At 41.8% G+C, this 18,094-nt stretch overlaps 1 protein-coding gene across 2 annotated transcripts in view; it reads left to right on the top strand.

Annotated features, from left to right (window-relative positions):
- The first annotated feature begins 1,568 nt into the window (after positions 1 to 1,568).
- PARP8 (poly(ADP-ribose) polymerase family member 8) overlaps positions 1,569 to 18,094 on the top strand; it is a 168,372-nt gene continuing 151,846 nt past the window's right edge. The window contains exons 1-3 of one of the 2 annotated variants that reach the window (XM_044779350.2): positions 1,569 to 1,943; positions 2,031 to 2,132; positions 3,080 to 3,134. In XM_044779350.2, the coding sequence (XP_044635285.1) occupies positions 1,841 to 1,943; positions 2,031 to 2,132; positions 3,080 to 3,134 (260 nt within the window). In that variant the 5' untranslated portion in view covers positions 1,569 to 1,840. The remainder of the gene's footprint in view (positions 1,944 to 2,030; positions 2,133 to 3,079; positions 3,135 to 18,094) is intronic. The other variant, XM_070519664.1, reaches the window with a different exon arrangement.

Below are 18,094 nucleotides of genomic sequence, written 5' to 3'. Positions count from 1 at the left end.
TTGAGAATGCAAACTCAGTGGATACACAACTCTAAAACGAATTTTTGTGACTTGAAAGATTTTGAGCTTTTTGGAGAAGTCAGGGCACAGAATGGAAGAAGGAAGTATGTGTGATACTCAGGGCTATGTGGAAGAGAAGAAAGTGATAAGGGTCCTACACAAAGCAGGGTACCCAGGAGGGCCTTGAACCTGCCCTGCCCTAGTCAGGAAGCGTTTCAGGAGAGGTGTGAGCAGCACATGCACTGTATCGTGACTGTGGCTTTACTACATCAAAAACTGCAGTGGTCCAGGTGATGCAGGGGGACGTTTCCTCTTATGATTCACAACGAATGTGGTGTGTTCCAGGCTGTACAACAAATCATTTCATATTTTCTTTTCTGCAAGATGAAGGAGTTGGAGCATTTGATCTCTCATTGCTTTTGTCTCTCTAGAATTTTAATCCATCAGAGATGGTGATCCTTCCTAATTCTCCTACACATGTTACCACTTTCAGAACCAGAACTGGATTGATTAAGGGTCTGAGCCAGTCTGACAATTCTTGGGTACTTATGCTGATAAAGCAGCTGTCTGAAACTGGGGTACCTATAAAGAAAAGAGGCTGCAAGGCACGACCACTTATGCATTCAGCCCACATTTTGGCCTCCTATATTCCAGGCACTGCACCAGGCACTGGGAATGCAGAAGCAGATGAGACATGGCCTGCTCAGGGGAGCCTTCTCATTGGAGAAAAGATCAACAAGAAAAGTGCCATTGAAGGCCTGACCTAGGCATAGGGCAATATAGAGTCTGGGCACCAACATCAGCCAAAGGTGTCCTTAAGCAGAACAGAAAGTGTGGCTCAGAGCAATATCTCCTTTCCCAACAAGACAACAGAATTGTAGGAGCTTTTCCTTGACTGTCCGGCAAAGGGGTGGCTTTTTAAAACAAGCCAAACAAATATCCATCTTTTAGGGAGACCTCGGCACGTGCCAGCTGATTCTGCCAATTTTTTCTGGACGGAAATATCTCGGAGGGAAGAACTGGTGAGTCTTTGGAAGTGGAAGTCCCTCAAAAGGGACTGCATTTCCTAAAGGGCGCCCCGAAGGGGCTGAACTACTTCCATCTGGGAGAAAAGACTCTGGCAGTGAGGGCACGGGAGGATGCACGTCTGGAGAATTTCAAGGCGTTTTCCATCTTGCCTGATGTGGCAACAAGGAAAGATTTGTTCGTTTTATTTATTTATTTTCAATTTCTAAAGATTTTTCTTTTCCCCTCTCCCCCTCCCAGCCACTCCGGTTTGGGTCTTCCATATGACTCATAATTCCTTCTGAAGTGGAGTCGGATTCATAAAAGTGGTGGTGGGGGTGGTGGGGCAGCCTGGGAGCCCCAGGGAGTCTTCACCACCTACATTCCCACTCAGCCCCGGCGCGAGTGGCGGTCGGGCGGGGACATCCAGCCTGCGCGGGGATGGCGGATACTAGGAGATTCCCGGCGGCCGGGGCCGGGTGACCGGGCGGCGAGCGCGGCGGGCGCGGGAGGGTCTGCGGCGCGCGGCGCTGCTGCAGCCTCGGCACAGCCGCCGCCGCCCGCGGGCGCGAGTGTGCGCGGGTGTGGAAGGCCGACGTGCGGGCCGCGAGGGGTGTGCGCGCGGGGGGCGGAGCGGGGCTCGCCCCTCGCCGGCGCCCGCCGCCCCGCCGGTGATCGCTCTCCAGCCGTCTCCAGCACCCTCGGCTCCGCACGGCCGTTGGTCCGGGCGGGGGAGGGAGAAAGTGAGACTCGGTGTCATCACCATCCATTGTCAGGAGGGGAGGAAATTGGAATCCAGCAGCGGCGAGCAGCAGCTGGGCGGTCACATCTGGGAATGCACAGCCGACCTCCCCCTCCTCCTCCTCCACCGCCTCCTCCTCTCTCACCCAGGATCACTTCCGAAATCACTTCGTCTTCAGCCCCTGCCTCGGCCAGAGGTTTCATTTTTAACTGAATATTTACGAAAGCTGGAAGCGTGCGAGGGGGGTGGGGTGGGGTGGAAATCGCGGCTGCTTCTTTTCCAGGGATTTATTTAATGGGGATGTGTTCAAGGCAAGAGCGAATTCAGAAGGATATCGACGTCGTGATCCAGAAGTCCAGAGCAGAGAAGGACTGCCTGTTTGCAGGTGAGTTCTCGCCTTTCCGGAGCCGCGGACCCGGCGCCCGCTTCCTCGGCCCGCCCGCCGTACCCCTTCCCAGTTTTCAGACCGCGACGTGTGTGGCTGGGGGTGGGGGGGTGGCATGCACGTCCCCATTCCGGGGTTCATTAGGCAACCGCGGCTGCAGCGAGAGCCGGAGCCAAAAGGGGGAGGGGGCGCCAGCCTCTCCCCTTCTCCCCTCCCCCAAGTCTGGAGCAGCCACCAGCTTTGGGGCAGAACCCGGGTGGCCCGAGCGGGGGTCTTGGCGGAGGGGCCCTGCGCTGTGTCTTTAGCCCCTTGGGAATGCCCGGCGCGTCCAAGCCCGCCTCCTGGGTTTCAGCAGCAGCGGCCGAGAGGGGCGGGTTGGACCCGCCGGGTTTGCGCAATGGGCTGAGCGGCGGCGGCGGCCGGGAATGGAGCCCGCTGCGCTGCGCTGCGCTCGGCGGCTGCGCCCGGCGCCGAGGCCCCCGGGGGCAGCGCTCGGCCGATCTCCGGCCCCTTCAGCTCCCTCCAGTTCCCTCCGACCGGCAGTGCGTTGCCCCGGAAAGAGAAGGGATTCCCGGGGTTCCCGAGGCGCCCAGCGCTCCTGCATGGGGGTCGCCTTTCGTCCATTTTGCTCCCCCGGGCGAGGGATCGGATTTTGCTTTCGTGGCCGCGAGCTCGGCGGGGGCCGCTTCCGGCCGCCCCGACAGGGAAATTCCCACCGTTGCCATGGCACCCGGCACTTGTTGCGGGGGGCGGCCTCCAGCGGCACCTGGCCCGGGGTGCGCAGCATCCCCTCCTGTGGGGCGCCGAGGGGGGACCTCTCGGCTCTCCAGTCCTCGCCTCCCGCCCCGCCGGGCATCCCCTTGGCTCCACCAAGTAGGGGGCCCAAGTCTTGACCAGGGTTAAAAATCCACTCAAGGGGTAGCTTTTAACAGGACTTTCCGTTTCAGATTTCAGATACTCAGACTCCACCTTTACTTTCACCTACCTTGGCGGCCCCAAAAGGTATTTATGTGTCTAGAGTTGCTTCATTTCCTGTTCACAGGCTTGTGTTTCCTTTGTTCTTAGCGTGTTCCGTGTTCGGGTTTTTTTTTTTTCCTTGTTGCTTTCCTTTAGCCGCATCCCAAACCTGAAGTCCCTCGGTTTTAAATAGCAAAGGAGAAATAAATATGTTTGATTCAAGTGTTTCTAAGATCACACCACAGGCAATGAGCAGAACTCTTATACTCCTCCTGTTAAAGCTGTTCTACAGTAGCAGCTTGCTCTGGAGGCATTTGGGGATTGACAGAGTAAAGCGAGTGGGAAACCGGAATACTGGGTATGAAGTGAAATGCATAAAACACGTAAGATGTCACAAAACAGTTTGATCACATGTGATGATTTTCCTGGTGAATTGGGGCTGCATGTTTTCTGAAGGTTGACATAAACAAGCAGTCTGCCAGTTCTCCAGGCTTTCTTTTTTTTTTTTTTTAAGGAGCGAGATTTTGGTTTTCACATTTAGTTGTAGGAAAGAATTTGGAAGTTTTATGTAGTGGGAATGTATAACTTCTTTCTTGAGGAGGAAGAATGAGAGACGGATATATTAATATTAAATTGTTAACGACATGAAAGTAGCCCAAATCCAATTTTGTATTTGGGAGGTAGAATTAATATGAAAAGTAGCCTTTAAAATATGCGTTGTTGTCTTCACTTGTTAAGCTAGAATTTTCTCCCTTTAGCCCTTTGGAGACGCAGTGGTTTAAAAGAGCAGTGGCCACATATGAGAACTGTCAGAGATTTAGCCTTGCTGTTAGGACTTGACAGTCAATATCATTTGATCACGTTCCAAAATATCTCTTAGCTAATGGAAACGTTTATGAACATATAAATTGCAAAAGAAGCTTTTGTCTCTAATACATTTTTAAAAAGCTTGGAATTAATGTGAACCTTTAAAATGCTTACGATCCGTGTTGTCATCTACCTCTCTAAAAAGGTTTAATTGAAACAGTTGTGAGGTTTCCCATAAGTACGGAATGCCTAAGCCTTGGGATTAGTATATTGATTTGATTTACTGGTTCAAAATATAACATATAATATGTACTTAGTGGGGGAGAATAAAATTACACTATCTTCACTTACTGTAGTACCATCATCTTTGTAATTATGAATAAAATGAATAATTAAATTAGAGGAGATTCAACTAAATTCATACTGCTCCTGTACTTACTATGCAGAGGGCGCTGGTGTGTGACTAACATCCTCTTGGATTATTTTAACAGTTAAAATATGCTGTGAGGCCCGTTGAAAATATTCCCCATACAATCAGGTAGAAATCTACATGAGTTGTCTGTTTCACAGTGGTTGCTGTTCATCCAGTGAGAGGTGTGGACTGGGAAAGCCCTGGGTAGGCTTTTCAACTAAGTAGCTTTATTATTTTCAATAAGGTACTTGAATTCTTCTGGCCTCAGTTTACCTTTCTGTGCAATGAGGGAGTGAACCATATACTTAATCTCTAAGATCTGTTAGATACTTCGCTAAGATTCTTTATCATCAAATTAGTGAACTAGTATTAACATAGCGAGAGGTGGAGAAGATTTGAATGCCTCCAGGAGCAAGGCCAGTGGCTTGGGATGAATAATTAACTAACCAAGATAACATCAGTTTTCACTGTGGGAGCAAGTACCATGGTTGCTCTTAAAGTAAGACATGTTTCGTTTTCTATGTTACTCTACTTAGGGATAGTATTTTCTTTTGTCTCTGATTTAAATACTTGGGACTTGTACATCTAATGTGGAGCAGCTAGTACAAATGTTGACATGTTTGCTTTGTCTTCTCAAAAGCTTATTGTACCAGACAATATATGAAGGATCATTTTAGTATAGTAATCATAATCCCTTTAATGATAACCCCTTTATGGGTTTGTAGATAATGGTACAGAGGATGTTTTTTCCTGAAAATAAAAATATGTTTTCATTGACTATGTTAGAAGCTGATATTTCTTATGTATTTCTCATTGAGACATGTCAGTTGGGCATTCGAAATGAAAATAATCTTGCTCTGTTTTGATTTAATGTGTTTATCAACTTAAATTATCCAGTTAATAGGGTCATTTCAGGTAAACTAGACTGACTTTACCATTAAAACAACTGGGCATCTTATGGAGAGATGGTACATGATTATCTTGAATTATATTTAACTGTCGTTTCATCCAAACCATTAAGAGGTCGGCAGAGGGGTGCAGTGCCTCCTAACATTTGCTATTTGGCCTTGGTGGGCTTTAGGTGGGGACTGAGTGGGAGCAGATGGTCAACTGGAAGACCAGATTCACTAAGTTTTCCCTAATGGGAAGGTTCATGGAATTACTATTATCCTTACTTTTGGATGTACTGAGGCTCAGAGAGTTTAAGAAACATGCTCAGATTTACTCAGTTAAATGATGAAGCTGCTGTGTAAACTCTGTTCCGTCCATTGAAACTGGTGCTCATTCCTCTACGCTAGAGTTCTCTGCCTCTTTGAGCAGGGAGAGACTCTACCTTCAAAGAATTATGTAGAAACTTACTTGAGAGTAGTAGTTTTCGTGTCTTTTGATTGAGAAATAATGAGAAAGGAAGTGTTAGACATTATGAATTTGATTATTAACACCATCTCCATATGCTTGAAAATTTGTGGTTTATATTTGGCAAGATTAATTTATTCTAACAATGGTCCTTTTAACTCCTCTGATTCCTGGACTCCTTGGAATAGCTCCACAGCCATCCGGGGTTCAGGGCCTGCCGTACGCTCCTACCCAGGGCTGCCTCCTAATTTCAGGGGTGTGCCCAGAACTATAAACCAGGGGCCTCAACTGTACACAATTTATACGTTTATGGAGAACTTACTCCTTCCCTCTACTTTGTCATGCTTGAAATCTGCCTCGTTCTTTCTCCCTCACTGATTGGCAGTAAACTCTTTAGGACCACAAAGGTTTGGGGTTCTGGTCCTTCATCTCACTTGCAGTCAGATCTGCAGTTAGTGGGAGAAGAAACAGGAGGGATAAGGTGGGTGGTGAGGGGATTGGAAAGGAGACTGAGTCTCTGGGGCCAGTGGTTAAGAACCATAAGGAGAGAGCAAGGGAGCCTGGTGGGTCGGCCCTGGACCCTGTGGAATTCCCTGGTGGTGAGCTTTCAGCAAGGAGAGGATTGAGAAGATATAACTGAGGTTTTAAGAATACACAGGAAATTATTCTTTTTTGTAAAAAAGATTAGAAAAAGAGATACACCCCCCCAAAAAAAACACGATTCCTCATCTGCTATTAATATATTACAATTTTCTCTTTCAGAATTTTTATGTCTATATGCCTGTAAATATATGTATCCAAGGGTTGTATTATACTCTTTTGAGACCTCACTGTTTTTCACCTAAGAATATAATTATGCCTTTTCTTTATAAAGAATATGTGAATAAAGAGATGTTTGTTAAATTGAGAGTTTTTCAATCAAGGGGTGTGACTCTGCATGATAAGAAATCTAATATTTATATTAGAAATTATTAATGAATTAGAAGTTTAATATTTGGCAGAATGTTCAGCATTGCCTGCCTGTGTCCACCCTTTACTGTATGAAAAGACTCTCTTTCATGTGGTCATGGGTAGATTGGTGTCTTTTGAAATGCACCCCTCGTTTTAGGAGTTTCCGTCCACATAAGTTTTGGAGCACCAGGTGTGACACTAACAGTAGCGTTCCACAGTCCCTCAAAGCACATGCCACCTCCTCTTTCTCCTGGGCCTTTGCATGTGCTACCTGGAACACCCACCTGCATCCTGCCCTCCCCAGTCTCTCCCCTCTCAATCCTAGTGAACCTACATTGTTGAGACCTTTGCTAAACCATATTGCCTCTAAGAAGCCTTTCCTGTCAGCCCCTCCCCTGTATAGTTCTGCTAGGTGTTTCTAAAACTATGTTGTTACATTGTATTGCTAACACTTGTTCACTTGATCCTCTATTTGAAGGGAGCCTCTTGGAGGCAGGGTCTGTCCTATTCAGTGCAGTTTCCCCAGCCTCTAGTACAATATATTTTCTCAATAAATAGATGTTGACTAAATTACCAAATGAATGCCAAAAGTCTTCTGGCAGGTAAAAAACGCTTTCCTAACCAAAATGACCAGGTTTAGAGATAGTCAGATACTGCAAAAAGCCCCCAATCTGGTGATGTCATTTGCAGTGGAATTCCTTATGAATCCAGAGTGACGGAAGTTGCCTAGCCATGTTATAAGCCCTGTTGTCTGGGTCACAAGCTCAAATGCCTTCAGGGGACAGGCAGATACTGCAGTTGTTAGGATAATAGGGATTTGTGGGGACTGTGGCACACTGGAGAGTCTGGACTCTTAAAAGTATTTGTTTAAAAAAGAAACAGCACTCTGGTGATCAAGCATATTTTGGGGGGGCCCTAATCCACCTGGGCTCCCAATGTTTAATTCCCTAACTCATGGGATGCCATGCAGAAAAAGAATCTCCTTGATTGCTAAAGTGCTTTTGGTTTTTTTGACTTTCTTAGAAAGGAGAAGTGGATGTGTATGTGGGAGCCGGGGAGTTGGGAGGATGGAGACGTAATCCCATCACCTCTAAAAGATTCATCAGTTTTCATCCTGCAAGAAGTACATGCTCCTAGAAATCTTGAAATTTGCCATTATTTTGAAAGCATCAAGTGCTCCTTAAGGTTTCAGAATGAAAAGAGTGATCATTTTTTAAAATTAGCATGTTCCTCTTGGCAGTGGGGACTTACTCCCCATAATTTTACGTTGCATCAATTATTATCCAAAAGAATGATAGTTTTTAAAAAGTGTGTTCCTTGCATCCATGGGAACCTCCCTGGGAAGCTGGGGTCACAGGCGGCAGGGACTGTGAAGGAAGCTGAATGAGCAAATGACATCTGGGCTTTCATTCCCTTTGTAAATTGCAGATGTTCCAGCTCTCTTCTATTCTGCATAAAATTTTCTTTGAGAAAGCTTTCATTGTTAAATGAGTTTTAAAACCACTGACCTAAAATAACCAACAATTTAACACAAGTATAACTTTATTGAAGCTTATATATTAAAAAAATATTTAAACTCCATTTATTTCATGGGTTAAGATAATCCTAATAATCATATTTATTGGGCAAAGTCTCTTCTATGAGTTTTGCCTACCTTACATCCTGTGTTTGCAATAAAGACGGGTAGGTATTTTGTCAGCTGTTTTACAGTTTATAGCTAAAGAAACTGAGGCTTGGGTAATGTAAATAACTTAGAGTTAGTGAGAAGCAGAGTAGAGAGACACTGCAGTGTAAGTCAATGTTTATGTAAAGTTTTAAGGGGCACTGGTTGAACTGGCATGACTAGAGTAGTTGGGAGTGTTTGGGGCTGGGGACGGATTGCTGGTGGGATGTGTGCCAGGGGCAGCACTGAAGTCTACTGGTTGGCAAGGAGAGTGCCTGAGCCCAGTGCTGAGCATTAACAGTCGGAAAATTATGTACATTGGCTTGGAATCCTTATGCAAATATTGGGCCGATCTATTTAAATTCCCCATTATTTCTCACTGCAGCATTTTAAAAAACCCATATAAGTGAAATTTCATCAGTCCTAAAAATATTTTGTGATTCTTTGCACAGATTTGCTTTTGGATAGATTGTGCTGTGTAGTAGATAAACCTTTCTTTGAGACAGCTGCCACTGACTTAGTGTGCAATTTTAGTCAAATTGTTGACATGTAATCTTTCTCTTCTTCATTCTCTAAATTTCTGAAATCCCATCTTCCATGTACTCCCAGGAAAGACTAATAGGAAATATGTTTTTATGAATAAGGCTTGTCTTTCCTGTTTTGTTGTGACATAATTTAGGTTTTCTGTTCAGTCATCTCACTTAAATGCCGGACACTTGAACCCAGCACATCAAAATAACCCATCCTTTCCTCTTTAAAAGAAGCTTCTCTTCCCAGCCCTTTTCTGGTCAGTATCACATCATTTGAGCTAGATATGGGGACCACAGTCTCAGATTTCATGTGTTCCACCTTCTTCTTCGCTTCCTTTGAAGCTCCACTGACTCTTGTTGAAATCATTGTTGGCATCTTCATCCCTCCCGATGTCAACACTTGGTCCACACGCTGATCACCTTGACTTAGGTCAATCACTTTAACCCAGTGTCTTAAAACTCTTGATTAACAGCTTCTCACCCATCCAGTTCATTTATTCCTGAACTCTTTAAGCATAAATTTAATCATAGCATTGATCTGCTCAGAAGTCTTCAAATGCGACTGTAGTTTTCTCCATATAAAATTTAACCCCCTATTCTTGGCTTTCAAGAGCCACCTTCCCCACCTATTCATATATATTTCTCAGGCTTCCAAACACCAACTTACTCCTGTTTGTTTATTGACCTCCTTGTCTCGCCACTCAACAGCTGTTTGTATTAATTTAGTGCATTAAGCATACACAGCTGTTCAAGGTTTATTGATTGATAACATCTGTGTCGCATAATACGCTTGGCTTGGATATCAAGATTATGGTTTTTGTTATCACAAAGACCAGTTCATTTAATCTTTTGTTTGACCGCAAGTGGCATCTCTTTGAAAATATATGACGTCTTTATGCTCAAGAAGAGCATAAATAGAGTGAGACCATGAGTAAAACAAAGTGAGAATAAGAAAAAATGAACTCGGAGGAAGATGAGATGAGAATATAGATTACCCTCAATCCATTAGAGAATAACAACAACAGGTCTTGTGTAGTTTATTTGCATGTCACTGGCATCCTGGTTTGTGGCGAACACCCTCTCAGTATTAGATGGAGGATGCCAAGTCATTCAGTGTTAAATTTGAGAGACTTCCGCTTTCACCTTTGTGCAGTCAGATCATTTTTCCCTGTACAGAAATTAGCAGAAAGCCAGCTGCTAACCGACTTCTCCCAAGACGGTTTCTTTCTGAACATTTTGAAATGTAAATTGAAAAGACCTTACTAATGGCCTGACAGTATTCTTCGGATTTGTCAGCTGACTCTGAAATGCTGTAGATGGTTGGATTTTCATTGTTTTGTTTAAAAAACAAGTACAGCTTGTTATCATCGAAGAATCACTTATATTTACTGTATTTGAAGTATAGAATTGAGCTAGCGACCAACATAAGTACTTTACATTTGTTAGGCTTTCGCATTTATGGAGAAAAAAGTTCAGACAAAATTGGAAAACAGCAAACAAAAGTATTAAGGACAGAGCTGCATAAAAGACAGAATGCTAAGTCCAAAAAAAGTCACAAAAAAATAAATGAATATTCTGTTTAAAGACTAGGACTCTAGTCCCTAGCAGAGTGCCTATAATATAGTAAATATGTCCTAATATTTCTTAAACTGACAGTAATATTTTCCTATGTTATATGATAGCGTTTCCCAAATCATTTAATTAGATGTTAGGCATGTGGGCAAATATGTCTGGGAAATGCTTAGTTAAACAATATTAAACAAATTTAATGCTTGGCTTTTTAGAGCCCTTTATATATTAGTGCACATTATGCATATTGAAGAGGTGAATGAAATATTCACAGTTTTCCAGACTTATTTAATTACAGATCTGGAACGTCTTGAGAGAATTGTTTTGTAGAAAACACCTTGGCAAACTCTGAGTCTTTATTCATTAAAAATAGTTTTTGAGTAAACAACAGTATAATAGGAATGGAAAGTGATGATTCACATTGAGCCCTGAAGAGTTTATTTTCAGTAATTTTTATAGAACTTGCTTCCTAAGGAAGGCTTCGGCTAAAGGCATTTGGCATTTCATGCCAGTACCTTTCTGCACGAGGATATGTTTCTCTGCGTCTCTCAGCCTCTCCTCTTCAGTTGTGTGAATCCATTTATGATAAGGGCTCTCAGCTGTGCTTATTCATCAAGGCCGTGAAGTTAGCAGGGCCCTCTTTGGAACGTGATTAGAAGGCGGTCTCCTAAGGAAGCCTTAGACATAGATAACGATTCTGTGTAACAGAAGGACTCATTATGTCCTCTTGGATTCGGTCGCCTGGACTGCAGTAGAGCTTCTTAGTGAGCAGTCTTTGATGGAGTACACTTTTGGAGAAGTTCATGGTAGGGAAATCTGGACTTGATCTCAACATTTCATTTCTTTGACAAATTACATTTAAAAAATCAATGAGGGTATCTGTTTTGTAAAATCGTTTTTCTCCCTGTGCCCAAATGAGAAATTTACTGATAGAGTTTTAAAACATTTCTCAGAGTTTGTCAGCATTCGTCAGGACGCAGACTCCCCCTTTTTAAGGCAGTGTCAGTCATTAAACTTGAGGAAGCCACATGTTCCTTTTGGTAACCCACGTGTGGAGAATGAAACCTCTGCTGTAAACTGCACTCCTCTGGACACAGAGCCAGGTGTACATTAAAGATGGTTCGTGATGATGGTAGACGTGGTCCTCCATGAATGCGCTGGAGCTCTTGTGATTCAGGGAAACCAGGGGAACCTCACACGTCCCGAGAATCTAGTAAATTCTTTGTCTTTCTCATTTGGAAGTCAGCATGCAAAATGTTAACTGAGTGAATTTGCAATTGTGATAATACCTGTGTCAGTCTATGTGTATCCATGTCATTGATCTTCTTAAGAGCAAAGTCTTAGATATTGGCATGTGGGAGACCTAAGCAGAATGCTAAAATCTTCTTGATGGATAAAAGCTGATGATGCAGTCATCATTTCTCATTAAAATGCACCACAGCTAGACATGCAGCAAAAATAAATAAATAAATAAAAAAGCCCCCACAGTTGAAGAGCAGTCATTACTTTATTATCACCCTAGAATTTGGTAGGATTTCTCTAGTGAATGGTCATATTCGTTTTCAGTTAAATAAAAAAATAGTTTGAATCCGCCTTGAGACAGTTTCCTTCTTGATTCTTTTTGGAGCAGTCCTTCCTTATGGTAAAACTAGCCTAGAATGCTGATTTCAGTTTTTCGGTTAAGTGATTTCAATGAGAATTGCATATCCTTGGCTGAATTTGACCCCAAAATGATTAAACTTGGGCCAAGAAAGATTTTTAACTTAATTTTTTGAAATCATGTTAGTTTGATTTAATATGAGCTTCCTGTGTTGACTTCCTGTGTCATTAGTTTAAAATTTCCAGTGTCTTCAACTTTTGATGGCCAAGACCCACAAAATCCTTTCCAGCTGTAGGTAATTGGCAGGGAGAAATTTACTTAGGCCGGTAGTTTCACAACAGGTTTTTTGAAACAGAGAAATGTTGACAACTTTCAGCCTTTGGGGTACAGTCTGGGAAATGTTACAATTGAAATGTACTTTTAAATCAAAATGCAGGTGCTTACCACTTTATACCTATTAGAATGGCCACAATCCAGAACACTTAATGCCAAATGCTGGCCAGGATGTGGAGCAACAGGAACACCTGTTCATTGCTGGTGGGAATGCAAAGTGTAGGCACAGCCACTTTCGAAGATAGTTTGGGTATTTTCTTAGAAAATGAAACATACTCTTATGTGCTCCTTGGTATTTACCCAAAGGAGTTGAAAACTTATGTCCACACAAAAACCTGTACATGATGTTTATAGCAGCTTTATTTAAAATTGCCAAAACCTGGAAGAAAACAAGATGTCCTTCAGTAGGTGAAGGGATAAATAAACTGTGGTACATCCAGACAGTGGAACATTATTCAGCGCTAAAAGGAATGAGCTATCAGGCTATGAACAGACATGGAGGAAACTTAGATTCATATTATTAAGGGAAAGAAGCCAGTCTGGAAAGGCTAGATATGTGATTCTCACTATATGACATTCTGGAAAAGTCAAAATTATAGATAGAATGGAAAGATCAGTGGTTGCCAGGGGTTTGAGGGTAGGGAGCGATGAATAGGCAGGTCACAGGAGTTTTAGGGCATTGAAACTATTCTGTATGATACTATAATGGTGGATACATGTCATTATACATTTGTCCAAGTCCAGAGAATACATGAAACCAGTGGTGAACCGTCAGGTCAACTATGGACTCTTGGTGATAATGAAATATCAGTGTTGGTTCATCGTTAGCAACAATTGTACCACTCTGATGGGGGATGTTGATAACGGAGGAGGCTGTGCAGGTGTGGGGGTAGAGGGTATATGAGAGATCTCTGTACATTCTGCTCAGTTTTGCTGTGAACCTAAAACTGCTAAAAAATAAAGTCTGTTAAAAAAAAAAAGCCAGAAAAAAAACAGGCAGGTGCTTAGCAAGACTTTTTCAACTTCTGGATAAGCGTTCTGAACTGTAAAAAGTTTAAAAACTTGTTTTTACGTTGCACAGGCATATTTGAATCAGGAAAATATAAAATTAGCTATTTATTTTTATTAAATAAAAGTGTCTTGGCACAAAACTAAAATGGATAACCCATATTACGGTTTTAGCATGTAACTAATTACACATAAGAAAATCATAATTTAAAATTAGAAATCTGCCAATTTTATGCAGATATATATAATCTATAAAATATTAAACAATAGGCAATTGTTTAGTATTCCAAGAAATGCTAATAACTATTACAAAAATTCTTTACCTACTAATTTTCTAGTCAACACAGAAATACAGGATTTAATAATGCCTGTGCACTTCTCAGATAAAACCAAATTGGAGTTGGTGCTATCAGATATTTCTGTGTCTGAATCCCGAGCTGAAGGATAAAACATATTTGAAATGTGTATGTATGTGTCTCTCTCCCACACACACACACTCATGCTTGTGCACATGCATTTACATGCACAAATATGCAAAACACAATGAAATTACAATGCATTTTTTTCTCCATAAACATACAAAGCTAACATTCTAAACTACATTTGCAAACATTAAGAAAATAACATACCCATTTCTTTCTCTCTCTCACACACACTCATTCACACAGGGTTCTCAAAGATGGGAAGCATTGAGAATTGAATTACGTGGAAATGTGCCTTTTTGAGGAGAGGAGTTGGTAGCCCAGGGATACCAGATAGTTTAAAAAACTACTGCTACCACATTACTGCTTTTAGAAGCATGACAGACATACATAAAATTCTTAATGAATGTAAGTTGGATTGTGTTTACAGATTAATAATAGTTTAAACATTGTTCAGGGTTTACGAAATTGAATTTTATATTTTCCAAAGGAAATGATGCAGATGGTTAAATTATAAGACTATTTAAAAAATTCTTTATGACCCTTAACATTACAGTGTGGTATAAATTGATTTGGATTCCTTTTAACTGACCAGACTTAACCTCCCTGAGTCTTGATTTTATCATCTGTGAAATGGCAGTAGTATCACAGGGTTTTCAGGATTGAACTAGACAATGTGCTGGGTAAAAGGGGTCCCGAAGACTACTCTCAGGCTCAGTGGTTCACTAGACAGAATCCAGGACTCAGAAAGCTGTTACACTTTTGGTTATAGTTTATTATAGCAAAAGGATACAGATTAAAATCAGCAAAAGCCCAAGCTCCATTGGGCATAGTCCAGGAGAAACCAGGCACGAGTGTCCAGGGGTCTTGTCGGTAAAGTCAAGTGGCTGCACTTAATTTTCCCAGCAATGATGTGTGACAGCACGTGCAAAGCGTTGTCAGCCAGGAAAGCTCATGTGTGCCTTAGTGTCCGGGGTTTTCATTAGGGGACAGTCACATAGGCATGCTACACCTCTGTGACTGACCTCAGCCACTCAGGCTCCAGAGCAGAAACAGATGTTCACTATAAATCACATTTGTTAGCATAAACTGTCTGAGCAAACTGGTAGTGTGTGGCCCAAGATCTTAAGCATACGAAAGCACTCTTACCAGACAGAATATTCCAAGAGCTCAGAGCTGATTTCCTAGGAACTGGCCAAGGCCCAATCTTGAAGACAGACCTTTCTTAGGAATGAGCAAGGTTTGAGCAATCAAAGCCTGAGTTTACCCTTTTCTGCACCTATGCTGACAGTGTCCAGCACAGGAGCTGACAGAGAAGGCAGTACTTAATACTGTTGTTCAAAGCACTGGCCCAGTTCCAATTCCTGGAGTCTGGACCTCATGAACAAGCAGAATAAGGAAAAAAAAAGTGCCCCTTTTTTTGTAGAATGACCACCCTAACTGATTTGGAAATATAAAATATTTTTGTTTTAAAATGATGTTAATTTGCAAGATGCACTATTGTTGAGTAACAACTTCTAAGAAAAACTACATTCAATGTACATAAAAGTAAAGAAAAAATAGCAGTAGCATACTTTCAGTCATATGATTGCATACTCTTTTTTCAGTGTCGCAAAGTCAAAATGGAAACCTTTGTTGTTTTTAGAGTCTCAAGATTCTGCGACTCCCTTTTGGCCCTTATCAGATCGCCGTGGCATTTCAGTGCTACTGCTTTTCCTCCCCCTTGTTATGTGTGCCTTATCTTCACCTATAACTTTAGAAGAGTTAGCATGTTTTTTTTTTTTTTTTTTAAAGATTTTATTTTTTCCTTTTTCTCCTCAAAGCCCCCCGGTACATAGTTGTATATTCTTCGTTGTGGGTCCTTCCAGTTGTGGCATGTGGGACGCTGCCCCAGCGTGGCTTGATGAGCAGTGCCATGTCCGCACCCAGGATTCGAACCAACGAAACACTGGGCCGCCTGCAGCGGAGTGCGCAAACTTAACCACTCAGCCACGGGGCCAGCCCCAGCATGTTTTTTTTTAATTTGAAAAATTGTAGGTTTTTGTCTACCTTTTAAAATTTGACTACCTTCTATTTTTTTCCCTTGCTTTAACTGAGTTGTGATCGTTGAAAATTACATAATTTCCCTGGAAAGTCAGCTAACACCTGTTTCAGGGCCACCACAAGAGCCCTTCTCTTGGTGAGTCTGTCACATGGTACCAGCCTCGCCCACACCTAGGAAGTCTGTGGATATTCTGATAGATTTGGCACTTTCTACTGACTTTTCTTGCATTGTCGGACATGTGACAATCCTCTCCATAGGAGAAAAAAATCCTTTTATTTCAGGGCTCCATCATAGCTTTACTGAGCAGGCAAGTGGTGCTTTCAGTGCAGGTGACACAGGGGTAACAATCAAATGAAGCGAAATATTCTGTTGAGTTCTCACTTTGCTGGCACCGGCAGATAAATGCCACAACTTCCGCCTGCATAGTGGTTAGAAAGTTTCTTTTGATGTGTATTTTAGAGACATAAGTAAAAAACATGAGTTTTGTAATCAAGAAAATCCGATAACCAAACTAAGGCTTACTGAACAACTAGTATGGGATAGGCAGGGAATTCGTAATTCCTGCTTCTAAATTACCCTCACGTTTTTGTCCCAAGGAAATTTCTCATTTACTCCACGTAAAGGGTGTCTAGAGAAGCTGTTGGAAGGAAAAGGTGGCTGGAACAACTTTATACATACTGATAGCCTGGGTTGCCTCAACAGTTACATTTTTAATTAAAGTATCTGTTTGATAATTTAAATTAATTTTGAGCAGTGTAATAAAGGGAAAGCTCTTCAGAGTCTGTGGGAGAGGGTATTTTGGGACTGGATAGTCATCATTAGGCTTGCCACTTCTGCCGCCTTCATCACCCTGGATCAGTGCCCTTTATTCTTACTTTTCACGGCTCCCTCTCTTCTACTTCTCATGCCCTACACGCTCCAAGCTTCCAGCATTTTTTCTTTTTTTACTGTGACTCTTGTGGCCGTTGGAATTGCTACAACAAGTAAGATGGGAAACAGGGTGAATGAGCGTAGAGGTCATTTGTAAATCATCTGTGTTCTTACTGCTCCTCCATTCACTCCATGTCTGTCTGTCTCTGTGTGCATGTCTGTTTATGATATATAAAATACATGCACACACCTACAATTTTTTTATAGCAACTATTATCACAATTAAAACCTGGGGAGGATCAGTTATTTTTAAGGAAATACCAATTGGCAAATAAATGAGTTGAGTTTCCCCCTCAAACCTTGCTGAAGTGTCTTGATCCCATGCACTCAGTAAAGAAAAACACTACTGTTTCGTAAACTGCAGTTGGCCTTCGGTATCCCCAGGTTCCTCATTCACGGATTCAACCAACCACAGATTGAAAGGCTTGTGGTGGTTCCGTGTACACTGAACATGTACAGACTTTTGTCATTATTCCCTAAACAGTACAGTATAACAGCTATTTACAAAGCATTTGCCTTGTGTTGAGTATTATAAGTAATCTAGAGATGATTTAAAGTATATGAGAGGATGTGCATAGGTTATATGCAGATACTGTGCCATTTTGTATAAGAGACTTGAACATCTGTGGAGTTTAGTATCTGTGAGGGTCCTGGAACCGATGCCCCCTGGATACTGAGAGAGGACTGTGTGTTTCACTTTCATATGCCTTCCATATGCCAGTAATTCAGGCTTCTCCTTTTTAAGGGTTAGTTTCTAAGTGATGTTGGAAACCTTGTGGTAAGAGAACAAAATTATAAAATCGTATTTAAATAAAAAAGTAAAATCTTAAGATATTTGGCACAGATCCATCAGCTCTGTATACTTTGTTAGGACCTGAGGGCGTGCCTGATTTTCATAAAAGCGATGCATTGTCATTCAAACAAATAAGCAAAAATTATTTTTGATACCCTACTTGAAAAGGCACGTGAATACCTTCAGTGTATTAAAAGTTTTGCAAATGGTTGAAATTTTATAAAATACCGAGTTTTAACTTTTTTTATGAATTCAAAAGATAAGCCTTAGTTTTCTTAAAAATTAATTTACATAGATAATTGTGCAAATAATAGGACATGAGTGAGTTTTAATTCCGTAGATATAAGAATAGAAGAATCATAAATATATCTGATCCCATTAGAAAATATTACTTTTTCTTAAAATTTTAAGAATTTAATGACTTAAATCTCTCATTTCATTTAAAAAAATTGTTTCAGTAAAATGCAATTGAGCAATTGAGATTTGTTTTCCCAATATCTGCAAGCTTGTTTTTGGCTTAAAATTAAGTATGTTTGGCTTTGAATCCAGTTCATTCATTCTTAAAGGTCTGTTGGGTCACTCATCTA

The sequence above is a fragment of the Equus asinus genome, chromosome 10, assembly GCF_041296235.1.
Source record: "Equus asinus isolate D_3611 breed Donkey chromosome 10, EquAss-T2T_v2, whole genome shotgun sequence".
Taxonomy (NCBI): domain Eukaryota; kingdom Metazoa; phylum Chordata; class Mammalia; order Perissodactyla; family Equidae; genus Equus; species Equus asinus.
The sequence above is the reverse complement of the archived record's forward strand: the minus strand, read 5'-3'. Positions and strand labels throughout refer to the sequence as shown.